Source organism: Argentina anserina, chromosome 6 (genome assembly GCF_933775445.1).
Source record: "Argentina anserina chromosome 6, drPotAnse1.1, whole genome shotgun sequence".
Taxonomy (NCBI): domain Eukaryota; kingdom Viridiplantae; phylum Streptophyta; class Magnoliopsida; order Rosales; family Rosaceae; genus Argentina; species Argentina anserina.
Genome location: NC_065877.1, coordinates 4,190,692 through 4,207,623, shown reverse-complemented (window position 1 = coordinate 4,207,623; position 16,932 = coordinate 4,190,692). Strand labels below are relative to the sequence as shown.

Here is a 16,932-nt window from a genome sequence, read left to right as displayed (position 1 = left end):
CAATCTAGAAAGACAGAACATAGAAAATGAGAGAGCGACGCGGTGACCTAAAGACAACCCCAACTTCCAACGAACGCAATTAGCTGAACACGCATCTCACACCACTGACGAAAGATACATCACCCGATTATGTACCCGACCCAATGGCCCAAAAAACATATACCGACCCGGTGGCAGTTTTGCTTTAGTGACGATGAAAGCACCCAAAAAACTATCGAGCAATCGCTGAAGAATGGAAGAATGAAAGGAAGAAGTGATCGGTAGGGAGCAAAATAAGACGGTGAAGAGGTTATAATGACCGATTAGAAATTTAGGAAGTGAGAGAAATGGAGAGATATGGGCAAGAGAAAGCAATATATGTAAAAAAAAGAGAACACGCGTCACTGGAAACCCAAATAAGCCTAATGGCAAAACGGTGAATATGCCCAAAAACCCTTGTGAACAGTACCGATTCACGGCGCTTAATATTTAGTAAATATTACCATTAATAGCAACTCCAAACATCAAGTATCCCTACTAATAATTTGAAATACACACCTACTTTAAATTCTTAGGTAATACTATATTGTCAAACAAAATACGTGTGGGAGACAGAGAGAAGAGCAGTTCAAAACTAATTCCTATGAAGTTTGGTTAAATCCGATATTTTGCGACTCCCTGGAGGAACGAGCATCTCCCAATCTCACTGATCTTCAACAGTCCACTAAACACATAATAGTACAGAGCAATTCACAGAGCAGCAGTGGCAGCAACCTTTAACCCACCAATGCTGGAAAACTGATATTAAAGGATGCTCATCTAATATCCTGGTTTCTTAGAAGGACAGTCTGAAGCCCTGTGCCCAGACTGGCCACAGTTGAAACAGGAACCTCCAAAGCTTCTACTGCAATGCAAGTTCAGACATAATTTCAGCTTTATGAAATTTTGAAAATCAATCATGGAGGAGCAACTACCCTAATGGTTTGAATATCGAACAATACGGTATTTCAGCCAATAATACTTTCAGTAGTGGCCAATGCAGAAAAACAAGTGCTGAAAATCCCAACAGTCTACCAGTAAAAGTGGCATTGCTGGCGTTTTAGTTTATAACTCATGATTATTCTGTACTCGTATATTTCAAATAATACTTTCAAAATGATAGCACATTCTTCTACTTGAGTAGTTCTTTCAATATAAATTGATTGATGATTTGAAATTCTGAAAGCACATTTTATTGCAAGAAAATGATTCAACTTGCAGATGACCTACCTGTCTCGGGATGGTATTCTGCCTGTTCGTGTACCACCAATAAGCCAATCATCATCCATACTTCTTGTCATCCGAGGTCGGCTGCTGCTAGATCTATTGAAACTTCCTCTGCTACTCCTAAAATCATAATCACCATCACTAGAATCTCGGCTGCCTCCCCATCCACCCCTAGAGCTGCTTCTATAACCTCCTCGTCCACCACCACCTCCCCGTCCACCAAAAGAACCTCCACGCCGACTACTCCTGTCCCTAGCTGAAAACCTGCCATAGTTGTCACTCACTGGACCATCATCTTGCAGAGGAGGCAACTGGAAACACAAAACAGACAAACACATAATAGCTCAGTTCGTCGCTCTTGAGTCATGGTTAAAAAAGTAAGAAATCAATTTTACATTCAAAAACTTATATTAACCAGAAAAATAAAAATCCAACAAATGCTGCCAGTATGAGACTTGAGAAAGAAACCAAATGCAAACGTCACCTTGCTTATCTTGGAAATACTATTTCCAGGCGGTATTTGCCTCTTCAGCAATTCTTTTGCAATCTCCTCTGGAAGATCAAAAACTGCTCCTTGAACCTGAAATGATTACCATTAGAATTTATCTATATTAAATGAAGTATGGCACTGGAAACAAATATGAGATATAGTAGAAACCAACCCTTTCATCTGCAATTAGATATATTTTTCCAAGTTCATCAGCGGCTGCTGAATAGACATCTGAAAGAAACCCAGTGACAGATCTAGCAGACAGGTAACCTCTAGCAAACTCTGGATCCCGAATTATTTGCAAAGTGGTCCAACCCTGCAAAGTCATTCAAATAGTAAAACAAGACATCATAAGAAGGCTTTGGAATATAATTGTCTTGGATTTATATATGTGAAATTAAGCAGTCTTAACAAAAAATTAAGTATTTATTATTAAGTCAATTAATACCGGCTCATGACTGATTAGAGATCGGGATGACGGAGGGCGGGAAAATCCACTAAGCTGTGCAAGCGCAGCAGCAAGAGCATTTGATCCCTGTTCTTCAATCAGTTTCTCTGCTGTTGGTGTGAAAAATTTAATAGATTCAGGATGAACTCCATTGAGTGTAGCGACCACATGTGAAGCAGATGACTCCAACACCTCTTCAACTGTTGGTGGAGTAACAAACTCAAACCTACACCCCACATCACGCTCAAGAGTTTTGACTGTTCTCCTCTGGTTATTAGTAAACATCAGAACAGCATTACCGAGCTTCCCTGCACGTCCAGTACGACCAGAGCGATGTACAAATGTCTCTGAATCATTGGGAAGTTCATAGTGGATAACCTGGAGAAAAAAACAGATTATTCTGATCACCAACTTGTTTCAATCTGGGCTCTAGTATTGGCAAACTTGTCACCAGAACCATGATACATCAAAATATGGTTATGAATTATAGTAATCATATAGCTTTACCAAGTCAACGTTGGGAATATCAAGTCCACGGGATGCAACATCAGTGGCAACGAGCACAGTGAATTTCCCTTGCCGAAAACCATTTAGGGTTCTCTCCCTTTGATGTTGTGAAATATCACCATGCAATGCTTCAGAAGCTATGCTAGCCGTTAATGACATTGACACTTCATCAGCATCACGTTTGGTTTGTGTAAAAACAATGGTCTTCCCACCCTTTGCATAAACCTGCAGATACGTCAATATTTAAGTTCAACAGAAGGTCACACATATAACACCATCTTCATTTACTCAACTATCTTCATTCAGTCAACAACCAAGTCCATTGCTTCCTACTTCACAGAGCAGGAAGTAGCGGGCTTGGCTGGCAGATATAATACACATCAGAAGTTGCTCAAAATGAACCAAAACAAACTAAGATACTGAGTTACAATTCTTACTGTTATAAGATCACTAAGAATAGTCCGTTTTGAAGAGTTAGTGGTTGATAGAGCGTAGAGTTTGATCCCTTCTGCAAGCTTCTCATCTTGATCACCAACCTTTGAGGAATAAGAAACAGAAAAGGTAGAACTTTAAGATTTAAAAAACATAGAACACAATTTATTAATTAGGATTTCCTATTATGGATTCTTAGGACTTACACACCTAAGACCTAACACATATAACTTCAATAAACTGAAACTTCTAAATGGTTAGCTATCCAGTACATATATTTTCATGAAAAACCCTGCAATATTTTACTAGCAAAGATCATGCAAATGAGAAAAGAATCAAACTTAACAAAGAACAGAAAAAGACAGAACAACAAAATACCAAATCAATCGTCAATGGATTGTCCAAGTATTTCCGTGCTAATTTTTTGACCCAAGTGGGCATAGTTGCTGAAAAAAGCATGCTCTGCCTCTGTGCTGGAAGCCTTTGTAGAATTGTTTCCACATCATCCTCAAATCCAACAGCAAGCATCTGATCAGCTTCATCAAGTACCAAATATTGAACTTCACCCAACTTGAGGCTGCCCCCATTTATCAGGTCAATAAGCCGTCCGGGAGTTCCGACCACTACATCAACCCCGCGCGAAAGAGCACTCTGTTGTGTTACGTACGAAACTCCTCCATAGACACAAACCGTGTTCAGATAAGGTGCAGATTCTTTCATCTCCTTCTCCACTTGCCTTGCCAACTCCCGAGTAGGCGCAAGGACCAGAACTCTAGGAAGATAACCAGACCGCCTGCAAAAACACGCATTCATCAAAATCTTTCCACTAAAGAACCTCTCAACGCTACAAAAATCACCAATATTTACAACTAGTACCTTGAACCCCTCTGTTCATCGTCTTCTGTCAGGCGTTTAAGGATGGGAATCCCAAAGGCCAATGTCTTCCCAGTCCCAGTCTTCGCACGCGCTATAATGTCTCTGCCTTCTAATGCCGGTACTAGCACAGCTCTCTACACATTTTAACCAAGCTTAAGTGAGCATTAACCATCCAAATCACAGTTTAATCACAATACAAAGTAATTCTAACAACTTCAACATACAAACAACACATAATCTGAAGGGATAATGCTCGAAATCGTTTCGACTGTGACTAAATTACAGCTAAAAAATTCAACTTTAAAAGGATTAAGAAACTACCTGAATGGGAAATAGAGCAGAAATGCCACGTCTCTCGAGACTATCCACAAGCCGCTGAGGCAAGCCCAATTTCGAAAGAGCCAGCTCGTCTTTACTCGCCGCCGCCGCCGGCTCCACGAACTCGCTCTCCGACTCATACTCCGACTCGGAGTCGAGCGAGTCCTTAGAGAACCCCCCGAGCCCCTTGAAGGCCTCCTCACTGAGCACCGAGTTCGGCGTCGCAATCGCCTGCGTAGCGAAAACGCTCCTCGCTCTCAGCACCGTGTTGAAGTGCTGCGCCCTCTGCCTCTCCGGGAACGCCAACGACACGCCGCTGCTGCTCGTCGCCGTTGTGGCGGTTGATACCGGCGCGGCGGCTCTTTTAATCAACTCGCATGGAGTCTGGTAATATATAGAGGAAACTCCGATGATAGAAGCCATGGGTATGGCTTGGGGTTTACTCAATTCGCTTCCACCAGGCCTATACTTCTTCTTCTTCTTCGGCTCGGAGAGAAGAAGCTTGGAGATATTGAGCTAGGTCTGAAATGAGAAAGATGAAGAAGGTTTAGGGTGAGTGAGGTTTATATATAGAAGAAGAAGGTGAGAGAGCGAGAGTGAGAGGGAAGATAAGGCCAGAGGAGGAATGTATGGCCTCTCAAACTTCCACCTCGGTTATGTTTCTCTCTTCTGATATTTCCCTCCCTGGGTCTCTCTTCCCTACCCGATTTGAGTTCCGGTTCGAGGCCACCGGGTCGGGTTCTCTTTTTCTTTTATTTTCTTTATTCAATATATATACCATGCAAGAAAATTCTACTATGGAAACTTCGTGCACATCGCACATGGAAATGAACAACAATGAGAAGGATTTATCTTTTAATTCCAACAATTGATGTATATTTTAGTCTTTTAGGTTAGTGGATGATCGAATCAAGACTCGTATATGACTTAATTCTTGCTGATAAGTTATGTTAAAACGTTTTTATTTCTTTTGTTGTTGAATATGGATTAATAATTATATTTTAATCAACATTTTTGATATTTGAGAATTTAAGTATGGATCTATTCCTAAGATGACGTCTATTAATGTAACAAAAAGAAGATGGTCTATCTGTAACCAAAAAAAAAAGATGACCTATATGGCTCTAGAAATAGGAGTGAAGATGAGAAGATTTAGAACTAGTGTGATTGAAATGACCAACCGACTAAACCCCTTTGTGGAAATTACATTTAATTATCCTTTAAAGTTTTAACGGCACTGGAGAATTGGGGGTGATGTAAATATCAAGCAACAACAGCCTTTTCCAACCAACTTCCGAATTCACTCTCTCTCCCCAAAAAGATTGAAAATTGAGGCCGAAGTTCCTTCCTTCTTCTTAATTAGTTGTATACATCGCAACTGTGAGAGAGAGAGAGAGAGAGCCGCCATTATTGGCTTCCTTAATCCAGTGAAGCATTTCCCCCCTCCCTGAGCTTCCTTCTTCATCCTTCTCCGATCTTGACGGTTTCACACTTCGCTCTCCGATTTCTCGATTCTTCTAGATTTCTTCCCAATTTCAAAGGTAAAGTCTCAGCCTTCGCTTTCGTATTTTCTTGCCGATTGGAATTGAGACTTTTACTAGTCTTGTTTTCAATTTTTACTCCTAGGGTTTACCAATTTCTCATACCACGACTTCTTCCCTCACCTCGCTTTCATGGACTTTCTCTAATTCCAAACGAGCCATACACCTGAAGCGTTGGGAGAATAATTGCCGCTGCTGATTCCGATCAGGTTTTTTTGCCATCACAGCTCAAATTATGCTTTGAATCTTCAAATTTCTGCTGTGAATTCTATTTTGATGTTGAATTGAGCTTGCTTCTGATTCCAGGGTGTTAAGAATGGCGGAATCGGTGCCAATCTACCTGAGCATTATTGCGTTTCTCTGCACTTGTGGAGCCATTGCCTTGGCCGTTATACACATCTACAGGCACCTCATGAATTACACGGAGCCGACATATCAGCGTTACATTGTTCGCATCATTTTTATGGTTCCGGTGAGATTTCGGATCCGATAAGCTTGAAGTTCTGTTTTATGTATGCTTATAGTCATATTTATGTACATGTTAGACTTGCATTGTAGTTTCATTATTTGCATTGTAGTTTGTGACAAGAGCGGCTTTTTCGTGGAGTCATTGGCATCTGTTGCTGTTTTGTTGTTGTATCTGTCATCTAGATATTACGTAGGAATGAGTTCTTAAAGAAAATATTTAGTATAAATGTAAATTAATGGTAATAAACATGATAAATGGAGATCTGCATTTTGTTAGGTTTTGTGGTGTGTCAAGTATTTGGTTTGCCTTATCTCGATTCTACATTTCATTTTCTATGGCCCTTGTTCATCTCTTAAGTTTCACTTTACCCTAGTTCTTCCAGCTTTGGACTTCAGGTCTTTTAGATGTCACTCTTTCGTAATGTTGGTATCTATTGTATTTGACATGCGTGACCATTGTTTCCTTGACAGGTATACGCGTTAATGTCTTTCTTATCCCTTGTTATACCTGCGGGCTCCATCTACTTTAGTTCCATCCGGGAAGTGTAAGTATTTTATCGTACATGTGATTAATTTACTGCATGTTATTAATATTGTTCATGATAAAAGTAGGAAACTCACTAAATGTATTGGTCTCAGCTTTACCTGCACATATTAAAACTGTTTGTGGATGTATATTAAATATCAATGTCAGTGTGAGTCCTATGACACTAGTTTGAAATTGTGTTATTGAAACATAAATACAAAGCTCGCGATTCTTGCCCCTTGTAATTAGAGAGTTCTTAGAAGTTGAGCCTGATACTATTAACTTCCATATTATCCTTCAGCTTTGAAGTAGAATGGTAGGTATTGTTTCCCAAGAGATGCACATATGCAGTAACTTTTTGAGAAGTATATGTTGAATTGTTTCTTTTGTTTGATGCTGGTTTCAATATATATGCTGCTATAATGCACAACTTTGTGTCGAATCAGACCAACATTCATGCAGTAAGAATTACAGTAGTTCTGGTGCTGAGAACCACCATTGTATCACACTTCTTCCTTTTCATTAGGTTGATTCTGAAAAAGCTTCTTTATGAGAAACAATAAGTTGTCATGTCAAAATGGTCTGAAATCAATAGTCCATTTGATAATGGTGGTAGACGTATTAGTGCTTGTTTATTACTTGTAGGTTTTCACTTTTCACAATCTATGTTGTATTTTCTCATGTTATTATTGTTTTGGTCTTGTTTCAGCTATGAAGCTTGGGTCATTTACAATTTTCTATCGCTGTGTTTAGCATGGGTTGGTGGCCCAGGGTCTGTCGTGATAAGTTTAACCGGTAGGGTTATAAAGCCTTCGTGGGCTCTGATGACGTGCTGCTTCCCTCCCATACCCCTGGACGGGTGAGTTCATAGTCTATGCTTAATTTGCTGATCTTCTTTTCAGGATTTGTTTTCCCCTAGCTCAATCATTTGATTACTAACATAGAATCTAGTAGCATTTTCAGTATCTAAAACTTTCTTAGATGCATTCTTACAAATGTCAACATTAACTACACCAATGCATTCTTACATGGCCTGAGCTTGATGGTTTCAAAGATGGGATTGCCTGTTTACTTAAGACAAAACTCAGCACCCCTATTACCTTATTCTTCTGCATACTTTGTTTTACCTGCCGGCCTATCTCTCCCTCCCTAATAGGGGTCATGGCAGCCCTGAAGCAGTTATCATGTAACAAATTAGCTACTTCTTTGAGTAAGCACCCAAGTGCTGCTTCACGAGCTTCAGCTTCAGTTACAAGATCAACTTATTATTTTAGATACTTGATCATAATAACCTTGTCAATTGCAATTGGAAAATTAGTCACAAAACTTTGTACTTTCAAGGACATGTGGCAAGCCATGCACAAAAATGCTTCATTCATCGAACTTGATGTGGTGATATAAGAGATCAAGCATTCATGATATTGGCTATGCAGCAAAAAAGATGCTTCAATTGATAGTCGATTCCGCCTACCTTATCCAGTGGAAGGCCCTGCATCACCAGGTCTGCTGCATGGATGTCATGGCTGCCATTTACCCGAGGGGGAGATAGGGGGGAAGGGTGAGAGACAAGGGAGATGAAGAAACAGAAGATTGAGCGAGGCAAGGGTGATTATGCCTGAATTTTGAACCCAAAAAAGTATTCATGCCCCTTTGTAAACTGAGACACAAGCCTTAAATGTTCGATTTGGACCTAACTACATGCAACATTCAAAGTAAAGGGGCCATATATATTCAACTTCTTAGTTGTGGGTCCAAAATGGGACACACTAGAACCCGATGCTTGGGATCACTGGTGTAATTAACCTTACAATTTACATCTAACGTATGTCATAATCATATAATTTTGTTTGTTTGATGAACTCATATGTATGAAAATTGTGAATGCAGGCGTTTTATACGTAGATGCAAGCAAGGTTGTTTGCAGTTTGTGATTCTGAAGCCTGCATTAGCTGCCATTACTCTTATACTTTACGCAAAAGGGAAATATGCAGATGGAAACTTCAGTCCAAACCAGTCATACCTGTATCTCACCATGATCTATACAGTCTCATACTCGATGGCTCTTTACGCGCTGGCATTGTTCTATGTGGCTTGTAGAGATCTGCTTCAGCCTTTCAATCCTGTTCCAAAGTTTATCATAATCAAGTCTGTCGTTTTCCTTACTTATTGGCAGGTAAATTTTCTTCTTACTTTGAAATTTGAATGTTGTCAACTACTTATCGTTCAGTATGTGTTTTAGCAATTTGCACTTGATTGTAGATCATGATTATGCATGATGAAAGATAACTTATTATATTGTTGAGAAGCAATTGAGCATGGATGACTGCCATTGCCACATATTATGAATTTTACTTTTGAACCAAAATACTTGAAACTTTGAAGTCAGTATACTTTACTCTGAAATTGCTATTAGGCGGGTAGGACAGTCTAAGGTTTACTGTATATTCAGCAGTTTCAAGGATTGCAGAATCAAATACTTGCAAAGGATGGCACAAGTCTTTAAGCATTTGTTTGGTGTATATTTTGTTTCTGATAACTGATGTAGAATAGAAGTTGATGTTCTTGCATTTCTAGAATTGTTTAGGCAACTCATGAGCTGATTCCATATGGTCCTATTTTTTTTTTCTCCTTTTAGGGTGTGTTGGTTTTCCTTGCTGCAAAGACTGGGTTAATAAAGAATGCAGCAGATGCGGCTGAATATCAAAATTTCATAATATGCGTGGAGATGCTACTGGCTGCTGTCGGTCATCTATATGCATTTCCATACAAGGAGTATGCTGGTGCAAATATTGGTGCCTCTGGAGATCTCACTGGAAGCCTTGCTCATGCTGTAAAATTGAATGATTTTTACCATGATACTGTCCACCAGGTGAATTTCTCAAATTGTATTTAGCATGGCCTACCTCTGATTATTGCCTTTCCCTTTAAGCTCTGATCAACCTGATGATCTGTATATCAAATTCTGCAGTTTGCCCCGACTTACCATGATTATGTACTCTACAACTCTGCTGAGGGTGATGAGGGAAAAAGAAAGTATCGATCACGCACATTTGTGCCGACTGGTCCAGAGATGGATGCTGTCAGAAGGAACAAGAACATCTTTGGCAACAACAAACTAGATGAAATACAGCTTTCCAGTCTCTCATCTTCTAGTTCAAGCACACCCGATACTTCTGGCCGCATGCCTGTGCCTGTGCCTCCTCCAAATGCAGATGCAATGAAATCTTCCCTGCTGGTTGATACCTCAAATTCCGCCTTAGTGCCATATGACATGTCACTTATTGACTTGGACTTGTCCAGTTACCCTACAAAGGTCACTCCAGCAAATGAAGGCACTAGGTGACTAGAAAACTGTGATAGACAGATTTGAAGTTCTCCCTAGGAAAGAAGTGTTCAAGGGTTTTGGGGCCTTTGGGAAAGCCTCATGTGCTTAATCGTGTGGTGATACTGGTGTCAGTATACCTCTCTTCAGTTTTATGAACTGTAGTCACAAATATTAGGCGTCCCACTGAAAGCTGTTCCAATGGCCTGTTAGTTCAGTGAGCATTGTAGATATGGAGTCTAATTGCTATACTTGTTAGATCACAGTAGGGAACATGAAAGCAAATCTATTTCCCCCCTTTGTTTCACATTAAAGAGTGCCCAATTGGATTTCATCAGCTTGATACAAGTTATTTTCGAGTCACGATTTGGTCAGTTTGTAATCTACACTATATCAAGCAATAGAACTTCACACTAGAAGCATAGGAAGGTGATGTGTTTTCTGCTATTCCAACACTTCTTTTACTGGTTACATACTGACATATTGTCACGTATGCAAGATTACTATTACTTTTGGCCATTCAACTACCTGTGCCAGTGCAATTATAGGATGTTCTGCTCTATATCTTCAAAATACTACTGTTTGCTAGTTATTGATTCATTTGCTGTTTTCATCAACAAGAAATATAGAGTTTTGTATTCCATAATCGACTTCTCCTCATGCCTTAGAAGTAGTTCTATGACTGCTATCTAATAATTGATTTGAGCAAATCATATACATACTGTTGTGCAGACTAGGGTCTCTGAAGCGTGTACATTTGATTTTGCTTTGTTATCGAATTGATCGATTAGTTGATGAGACATTGATAATGTTGTTTTTAGATAATAAAATGATGATGCAGGCTAATGCTAACTCCAGGAATATTGGATCTTTCCCTTTCCCTTTCAATGAAAATGAAATGTTTCTAAGTCGTAGAAGAGTAATTTTCAAGTTGGCTGCAATGGTTTGGAATTTTGGTTACACGTTTTGATGAGTTGGAGAAAACTTTTCATTCTTGAATATCAAGTCTCGTCACTTGGTGCATCTGCTTTGAACCTTACAGTCTGCGGATTTTGGTATTGTGATTTACACGAAGACTGTATGAGATGCATGATACACGTACAAACTGTGAAACCTGCATTATGTACGGGTTGATCAAGACTATGATCTGCTCAGTTATTTATCTAATTAATATTACTTGCAATTAGTCTACCTCTATTTGGTATTGACCTTTTAGATTGTCAAGACTATTTTCTCTTCTTACGCATGTACCCTATCGGCCATGGCTTATCTGTATAGCTCTTGCTGCTTCTTCAAACAACGTACTCTACCCTAGCTTTATAATTGGATTTTAAATTTTATTTATGAAATATTTTTTTTTGCGTGCTATAGGGGTAATGTTCTTGGCCTATAGAGACTAGCGATATAGTAATAAATGTGGAAGATATTTGAGTGATGAATTTTTACAGTCAACCTGTGGAAAATGGAACTTGTGCAGAATCCCACCAAACCTATGAGTTTCTAAGACGGAGGATATCCAACTTTAGTTGCTTATGAGGATCAATGGCACCCTAGATGGCTAGATTCACATCTAACATAAGGATGTATGATAGATAAATTGGTAATACAATATTCAAGGATTACATGCGAAGTATTACTATCTTTCTTTATTCGATATTTTTTCCGCGCATTAGTAAAAAAATTGTATTTAGGTCAAACGTAAGAAAATCAAACAACTTATAACAACGATGGACATAGAAAATCCACATTTAGCTAGAGATGATCGAAGTATGATGGCATCATCAAAGACTAAACTTCCCAATTGCCATGGCTCTCAAGGCACTGTCCAAAGTAGATCAAGAGTTCAATACCTCTATGAAAGTCTAGAACAAGAAAAGTTGACAATGAAACACCAGCGTCACGTGACCATCCATCAAACCACGTGTTAAAGCAGGTCTATTATATATAAGATCAGACCCGACTGGTTTTCTACAAGAGAGAGGAAATTTTCTATATAGCAACCTTAAGCTGAGAGAAGCAAGTCTGTCTTGGCTCCTATGGCGGCGCTTTGCTCGCTTGCCAGGTAAAGCAAACACTTCACCATTTCACCAATGACTTAACCAGCACTGATTCTTGGAACTTATACAAATCCCAAAGCCCTTTATAATATTTCCTCTTCTTTCTTCTTCTTCTTCTTCTTCTTCTTCTTCATCTTCCAAATCTCATATCAAGCACAACCCAAAAGCCAAAACCTACACACCTTCTCTGTCTCGCTCTCTGTTTCTTCAAGTTTTTAGTACTTCATGGCCGGCCTGTGGGATCCGCATCCTAACTCAACTCTCAGCAGAACCACTTCATCGAGTAGTAGTAGTAGCTTTGGCGGGTACTTCATGGATCATCAGAACAATCAGAGCTGTTATAACTACGTGATGATGGAGAAGATGGAGAAGAGGCAGCTTTTCCTTAGAAGCTACCAGTTCTGCAGGAAGAAGAGTCTGACGGAGAAGATCAAAGGGTCTTTGGTTAGAGTGAAGAGGGTCATATGCTTGAGGCTGCGTAACGCTAAGAAGCTTAGGAAATCAGTCTGCTTTAGACTCCGGTATGGATTCTCTTTCCGGCGAAGAAGATTATGCCGACTCTTGAATTACTACCGCCATAACAAGAAATGCGATAACTCTTATTGCTTCTGGTAGAACACAAACTCCATGTTAATTATTTGCTTAATTTGTTAGTTTTTTTCTTTCTTTCCACGAATTCTGATGTTATATTCCATGAGTTGATTATTAATATACATGATGGTGATTTGGTGAAATATAGTATTAGAAACTTGTACATGTTATTTCCGATGGAGTTGATGTGAGAATCCCAAAATAATAGAAGTGTATATATCTATGAAATTGAGAGTTTCCAAGTGAAATTAAATTGAGCCAGACCATGTTTTCTGGTTTACATACAGAGTTTGAGGTCCATTTTTGTACCAGAAATAGTTGTTTTAGCTGTTCTCCATTGCGAAGAGCCAAATGAGAAGGAATTTAATTTGTTGAAAACAAGTTCAAGGTTTGAACTCTCAAGGGATGGAGGGTGGAAACCCAAATAGGTCAAGCTAGCATTTCAGAATTGGTTGAATTGATCTTTGAATGAAAGGTGAAGGAGTAAAGAAAAGAAGTGGAAGATGAGAAGAGCAGGAAAGTCTTAATTGGGCAACTGTGACTTTCACACATTGCATGCGCTTGGACTGTTGATGCAGTTGAGTCACATAACCAATAATTATATCTTAGATTGGGTGCTGCACTTTGCCACTTTAACCCTTTTTTCTTAGTGATCGACTCAGCAGTGTCATTTTCAACCATCCAAAGTTCCAAACTTTGCTTCACAAGCTCTCTGCATTTTTCATTTAAACATGGAGCATTCCCTCCTAGATTGTTCTTCTTAGTTCTTAATGGATCAACCATTTTCCGTGAATGAAAATGCAAAAGTGCTTCACTTTTCTACAATTTCCACTTCTAAAAAATCGAGCTTTCCACTAAAACAAAATCCCTTTATCATTTACAAACAACACTTACATTAGCTTTCTAAACGCAACGCAAACAAGAGTAACATTAGTTTTCTACTCCGCGACTCAAACAAGACTTGCGTTAGCTTTTCTTTAATGCATAATGTTCTTAGAGATTCATCTTTATTAGAAATTGCATTACAGACAATGTAACGGCCCTACAAAGCCGCATGGTAGAGCAAAGCGCTGCCCTGTATATAAATATGAACAATGAGGCATGGCCTGATGGCCCCTATGGCAGGTTTTACATTGAAAATCCAACGTCAGATATAGGTAGAATTAATTGATGAATATAAAACCAAGTCGGCAGATTATTCAATATTTAGCTACATTCTGCAGTAACATGACAGAAAGATGTGGTAGAATAAAAGAGCTTCATTAAAAGTGGGCATCTTTGTTCATCTTTATGGGTTGGCTGGGAGAGTGGAGCATCTCTAATTGCAGACGATTTCTTCTCTTTCTTTGGTCGGTTTTGATTTCATAAGCTGACACAGACAGGTCCCATAACCTGTTCTTAATTTGTGCTAAAATCTGAACAGAGGATATAATCCTTTGATCCGGAAATAAAATAAAAACGAAAAGAATGAAAAATGTTGTTTTGTAGCACAATTCACGAAGATGACACTGCTAGTTGACATGTTTGTTTACTCTATAACTTGGCGCAAGAAAAGGATGTGTGGCTTCAGAGAAACCAGCAGTGCTTAGCTGCTTGGACTTATAATAATGCTTCATTGGTCTATTTGGTTACTTCTGAGATTGTCTAAGACCTACGCAAGCAAAAGATGATATCTTCTGAGTTTCTGGCATGTGTTTCCCGATCAGATATTTGATTTCATAAGATCAGATTGATCGACTAGCTGTGAATACATATATATTATTGGTTGTGGCCTGCAAAGTCAACTAGATTAAATAACTGAATGCATGGTAACGGACCAACGGTAACATACTTGCTAAGCAAAATGAGATGTGGAAAAAGTTTACATATGTCTTTGACTCCAAGAGTTGATCTAAATAGGGAGTCTGCATGTTCTTACCGCAGAAAGTTAAGATCAAGTTGAATTCACAAGTATTGAAAAGCATGAAGCCAGATGTTTGGGGGAAAGTCTATATATATACATGCTTCACCAGTAGCATTGTTCCTCAATTCAGTCCCACATCTAAGACTAACGAATACAGAAACTTCTTTGGTAATTGGTGTGGTGAACAATGAAAATTTGCTATTCAGCAATGTTGGAAAGAGTAGCTTAAATTAGAGGTTGTGCATTGGAAAAGTGTTAAATAATTTAAAACCGAGGCCTTTTGAAGAATGTAAGTCCGTTTTCCACATGATCGAGGGGCTAAAGTTCGGAGTAGAACCTCGGCATTATTGTCACATTAATTTGTGTTAGACACGTTCTTGTGGTCGAATTCAGGACTCTAAATTCTTCGAGGCGTGAATTCTAGCTGATGCTTTCAAGGTGGCAGGTGTGGTCATCATATGTTAAAGTGTACTTAGCAACTCCTAATTTGTTTGATAGGCTATTTTCCTCTTTTGTGGACTGGGAAGTTTTGAGCTGCCCATTATGAAGGAAGGGGCTCATATTTGCTGCAGGTTTTCTGGTCAGACCAAATCAAGTTGCAGAAAAATACAAAATGATCCCCAATAGTTTAACAATCGCAAATGCCAAACCTTTGAATTCTTCAATCTGTGCTTAGATAACAGATCATGGTCTTGACTTGATTATGGACTCACTTGGCTTAGATTAATAAAAAAACAAGTAACCAGTTCTAATCTAATTATGAATTCATAATTAACAAGTTGGCATGGGGAATGAGGCACATATTTATGCTTGTTTCACCAATACCAACCAAACTACCACTATTCCTCATTTTGGTTCCACTCTATATCAGAAGAAAAATCTGATGAAGGCAAATTGAAACTAGAATCAATTTCAGATACTTTTCTAGGTGGTGGGTGTGGTGATCCAATTCCTTAATGTATTAGCAGCTTTCAAATCTTTTTCTTAGGGTGATCTTATTCATGTTAACTAATGTGGATTATGAAATTTGGCATAACAATTATGCAGAAATCCTTAGCCAATGTTCTGCTGCAGAATTTCTAGTCCGACTAATACAAGTGCACCTAATAAAAAAGAAAATTTGATATACAAGGTGCACATATATATACAGTGACTCCTAATAGTTAAACAGTTGCTAATACCAACCATTATTTTCTTCAATGTGGGACAAATTAGACTAACAGATCATAGCCACTTGATTATGGCTAGCTTAGTCTTGGATAAATAAACTAAAGATCAGAACTGCAAACCTTACTTTCATCAGAAAATGATTGGCTCTGATTTGCACCCTAACATGGTCATCAATCATTTGCACATGCCTCTAATATTCCTTTTGTTCATAAGACAAACTCTCCTGCATTTAAAATCCTAACTGAAGCAGAGCAGCTTACAATCACTGAGGTGGTTATGAATGTGGTGGTAGTCATGTGTTAAAAAGTAGATATACAGGGAATTTGTATCAATGTATCTATCTCTGATTCTATATATACAGAGTATATTGAGCTAAAATATGAAGGGTGATAGATTCATAACCTCCATTCATTCCAACTAACTCTTCCTCTATAAATATCCATACCACATACGCTTAAAACAAAAATCCTATCATCTCAACTCTCTTTATTTCTCATCTCTCTACTTGGTCAGATGGGATTTTCAGACTTGGTTGGGGGAGGTTTGAGATTTCAATATGAAAAACTTAGCAAGAGAAATGAGAAGAATAGCAGGTCTGGAAGGCATATTTGGATGAAGAAGATGAATGGAAGGCTAAAGGGTTTTCGGCTATCGCGCTCTAGGAAGTTTACTTTGAAAGTTTTCTCAGTAGTTGTGTGGCCAGGCAGGATTGCAAGGATTTACAGTGAGATTGTGAACAGATTGACTGCTGATGGAGTTTATCCCAATATTATTTTCTCTACCCAATGGGGGCTTCCGGTACTATCTCATTCATCAGTTAAGTTTAGGGAGACAGTAGCAAAGGCTCCTTACACCAGGAGCTGTATCAGATAGCATGTTGCCTCTGAATTATCTGAATTAAGTTGTATATCAGCTTCTTCAGTTACATATAATGGTTTTTCTTACTTGTTCCCATTGTTATTCGTTATACTCCATTTGAAAGAATTTACAGTTGAATGAGTAACTGTAATTGGCTAAACTTTATAACCATTAGTCATC

General features: G+C 38.7%; 4 protein-coding genes across 5 annotated transcripts; 3 read left to right on the top strand and 1 right to left on the bottom strand.

Moving 5' to 3' along the window:
• Positions 1–445: 445 nt before the first annotated feature.
• On the bottom strand, positions 446–4,980 carry LOC126796652 (DEAD-box ATP-dependent RNA helicase 3, chloroplastic). Of its 2 annotated transcripts, none has more exons than XM_050523380.1 (10): positions 4,320–4,980; positions 3,999–4,132; positions 3,501–3,915; positions 3,128–3,226; positions 2,691–2,915; positions 2,184–2,561; positions 1,908–2,051; positions 1,730–1,825; positions 1,249–1,556; positions 446–880 (listed from the first exon to the last, which is right to left on the bottom strand). In XM_050523380.1, the coding sequence occupies exons 1-10, from the start codon at positions 4,737–4,739 to the stop codon at positions 799–801; spliced, it is 2,301 nt and encodes a 766-aa protein (XP_050379337.1). In that variant the 5' UTR covers positions 4,740–4,980; the 3' UTR covers positions 446–798. The 2 variants fall into 2 exon arrangements, with proteins under 2 accessions (XP_050379337.1, XP_050379336.1); XM_050523379.1 differs by having other exon boundaries at positions 447–883; positions 4,320–4,978.
• A 664-nt stretch (positions 4,981–5,644) lies between these two features.
• On the top strand, positions 5,645–10,620 carry LOC126798259 (uncharacterized). The gene is made up of 8 exons (XM_050525174.1): positions 5,645–5,857; positions 5,943–6,066; positions 6,164–6,329; positions 6,797–6,870; positions 7,561–7,710; positions 8,739–9,024; positions 9,487–9,720; positions 9,820–10,620. Exons 3-8 carry the CDS (start codon positions 6,174–6,176, stop codon positions 10,192–10,194), a joined length of 1,275 nt encoding a protein of 424 aa, XP_050381131.1. The 5' UTR covers positions 5,645–5,857; positions 5,943–6,066; positions 6,164–6,173; the 3' UTR covers positions 10,195–10,620.
• A 1,541-nt stretch (positions 10,621–12,161) lies between these two features.
• Positions 12,162–12,964, top strand: LOC126799810 (uncharacterized). The gene has a single exon (XM_050527068.1). The coding sequence runs from the start codon at positions 12,456–12,458 to the stop codon at positions 12,843–12,845; it is 390 nt and encodes a 129-aa protein (XP_050383025.1). The 5' UTR covers positions 12,162–12,455; the 3' UTR covers positions 12,846–12,964.
• A 3,443-nt stretch (positions 12,965–16,407) lies between these two features.
• LOC126796697 (uncharacterized) lies at positions 16,408–16,767 on the top strand. The gene has a single exon (XM_050523442.1). It carries the CDS (start codon positions 16,408–16,410, stop codon positions 16,765–16,767), a length of 360 nt encoding a protein of 119 aa, XP_050379399.1.
• The last annotated feature ends 165 nt before the right edge of the window (positions 16,768–16,932 follow it).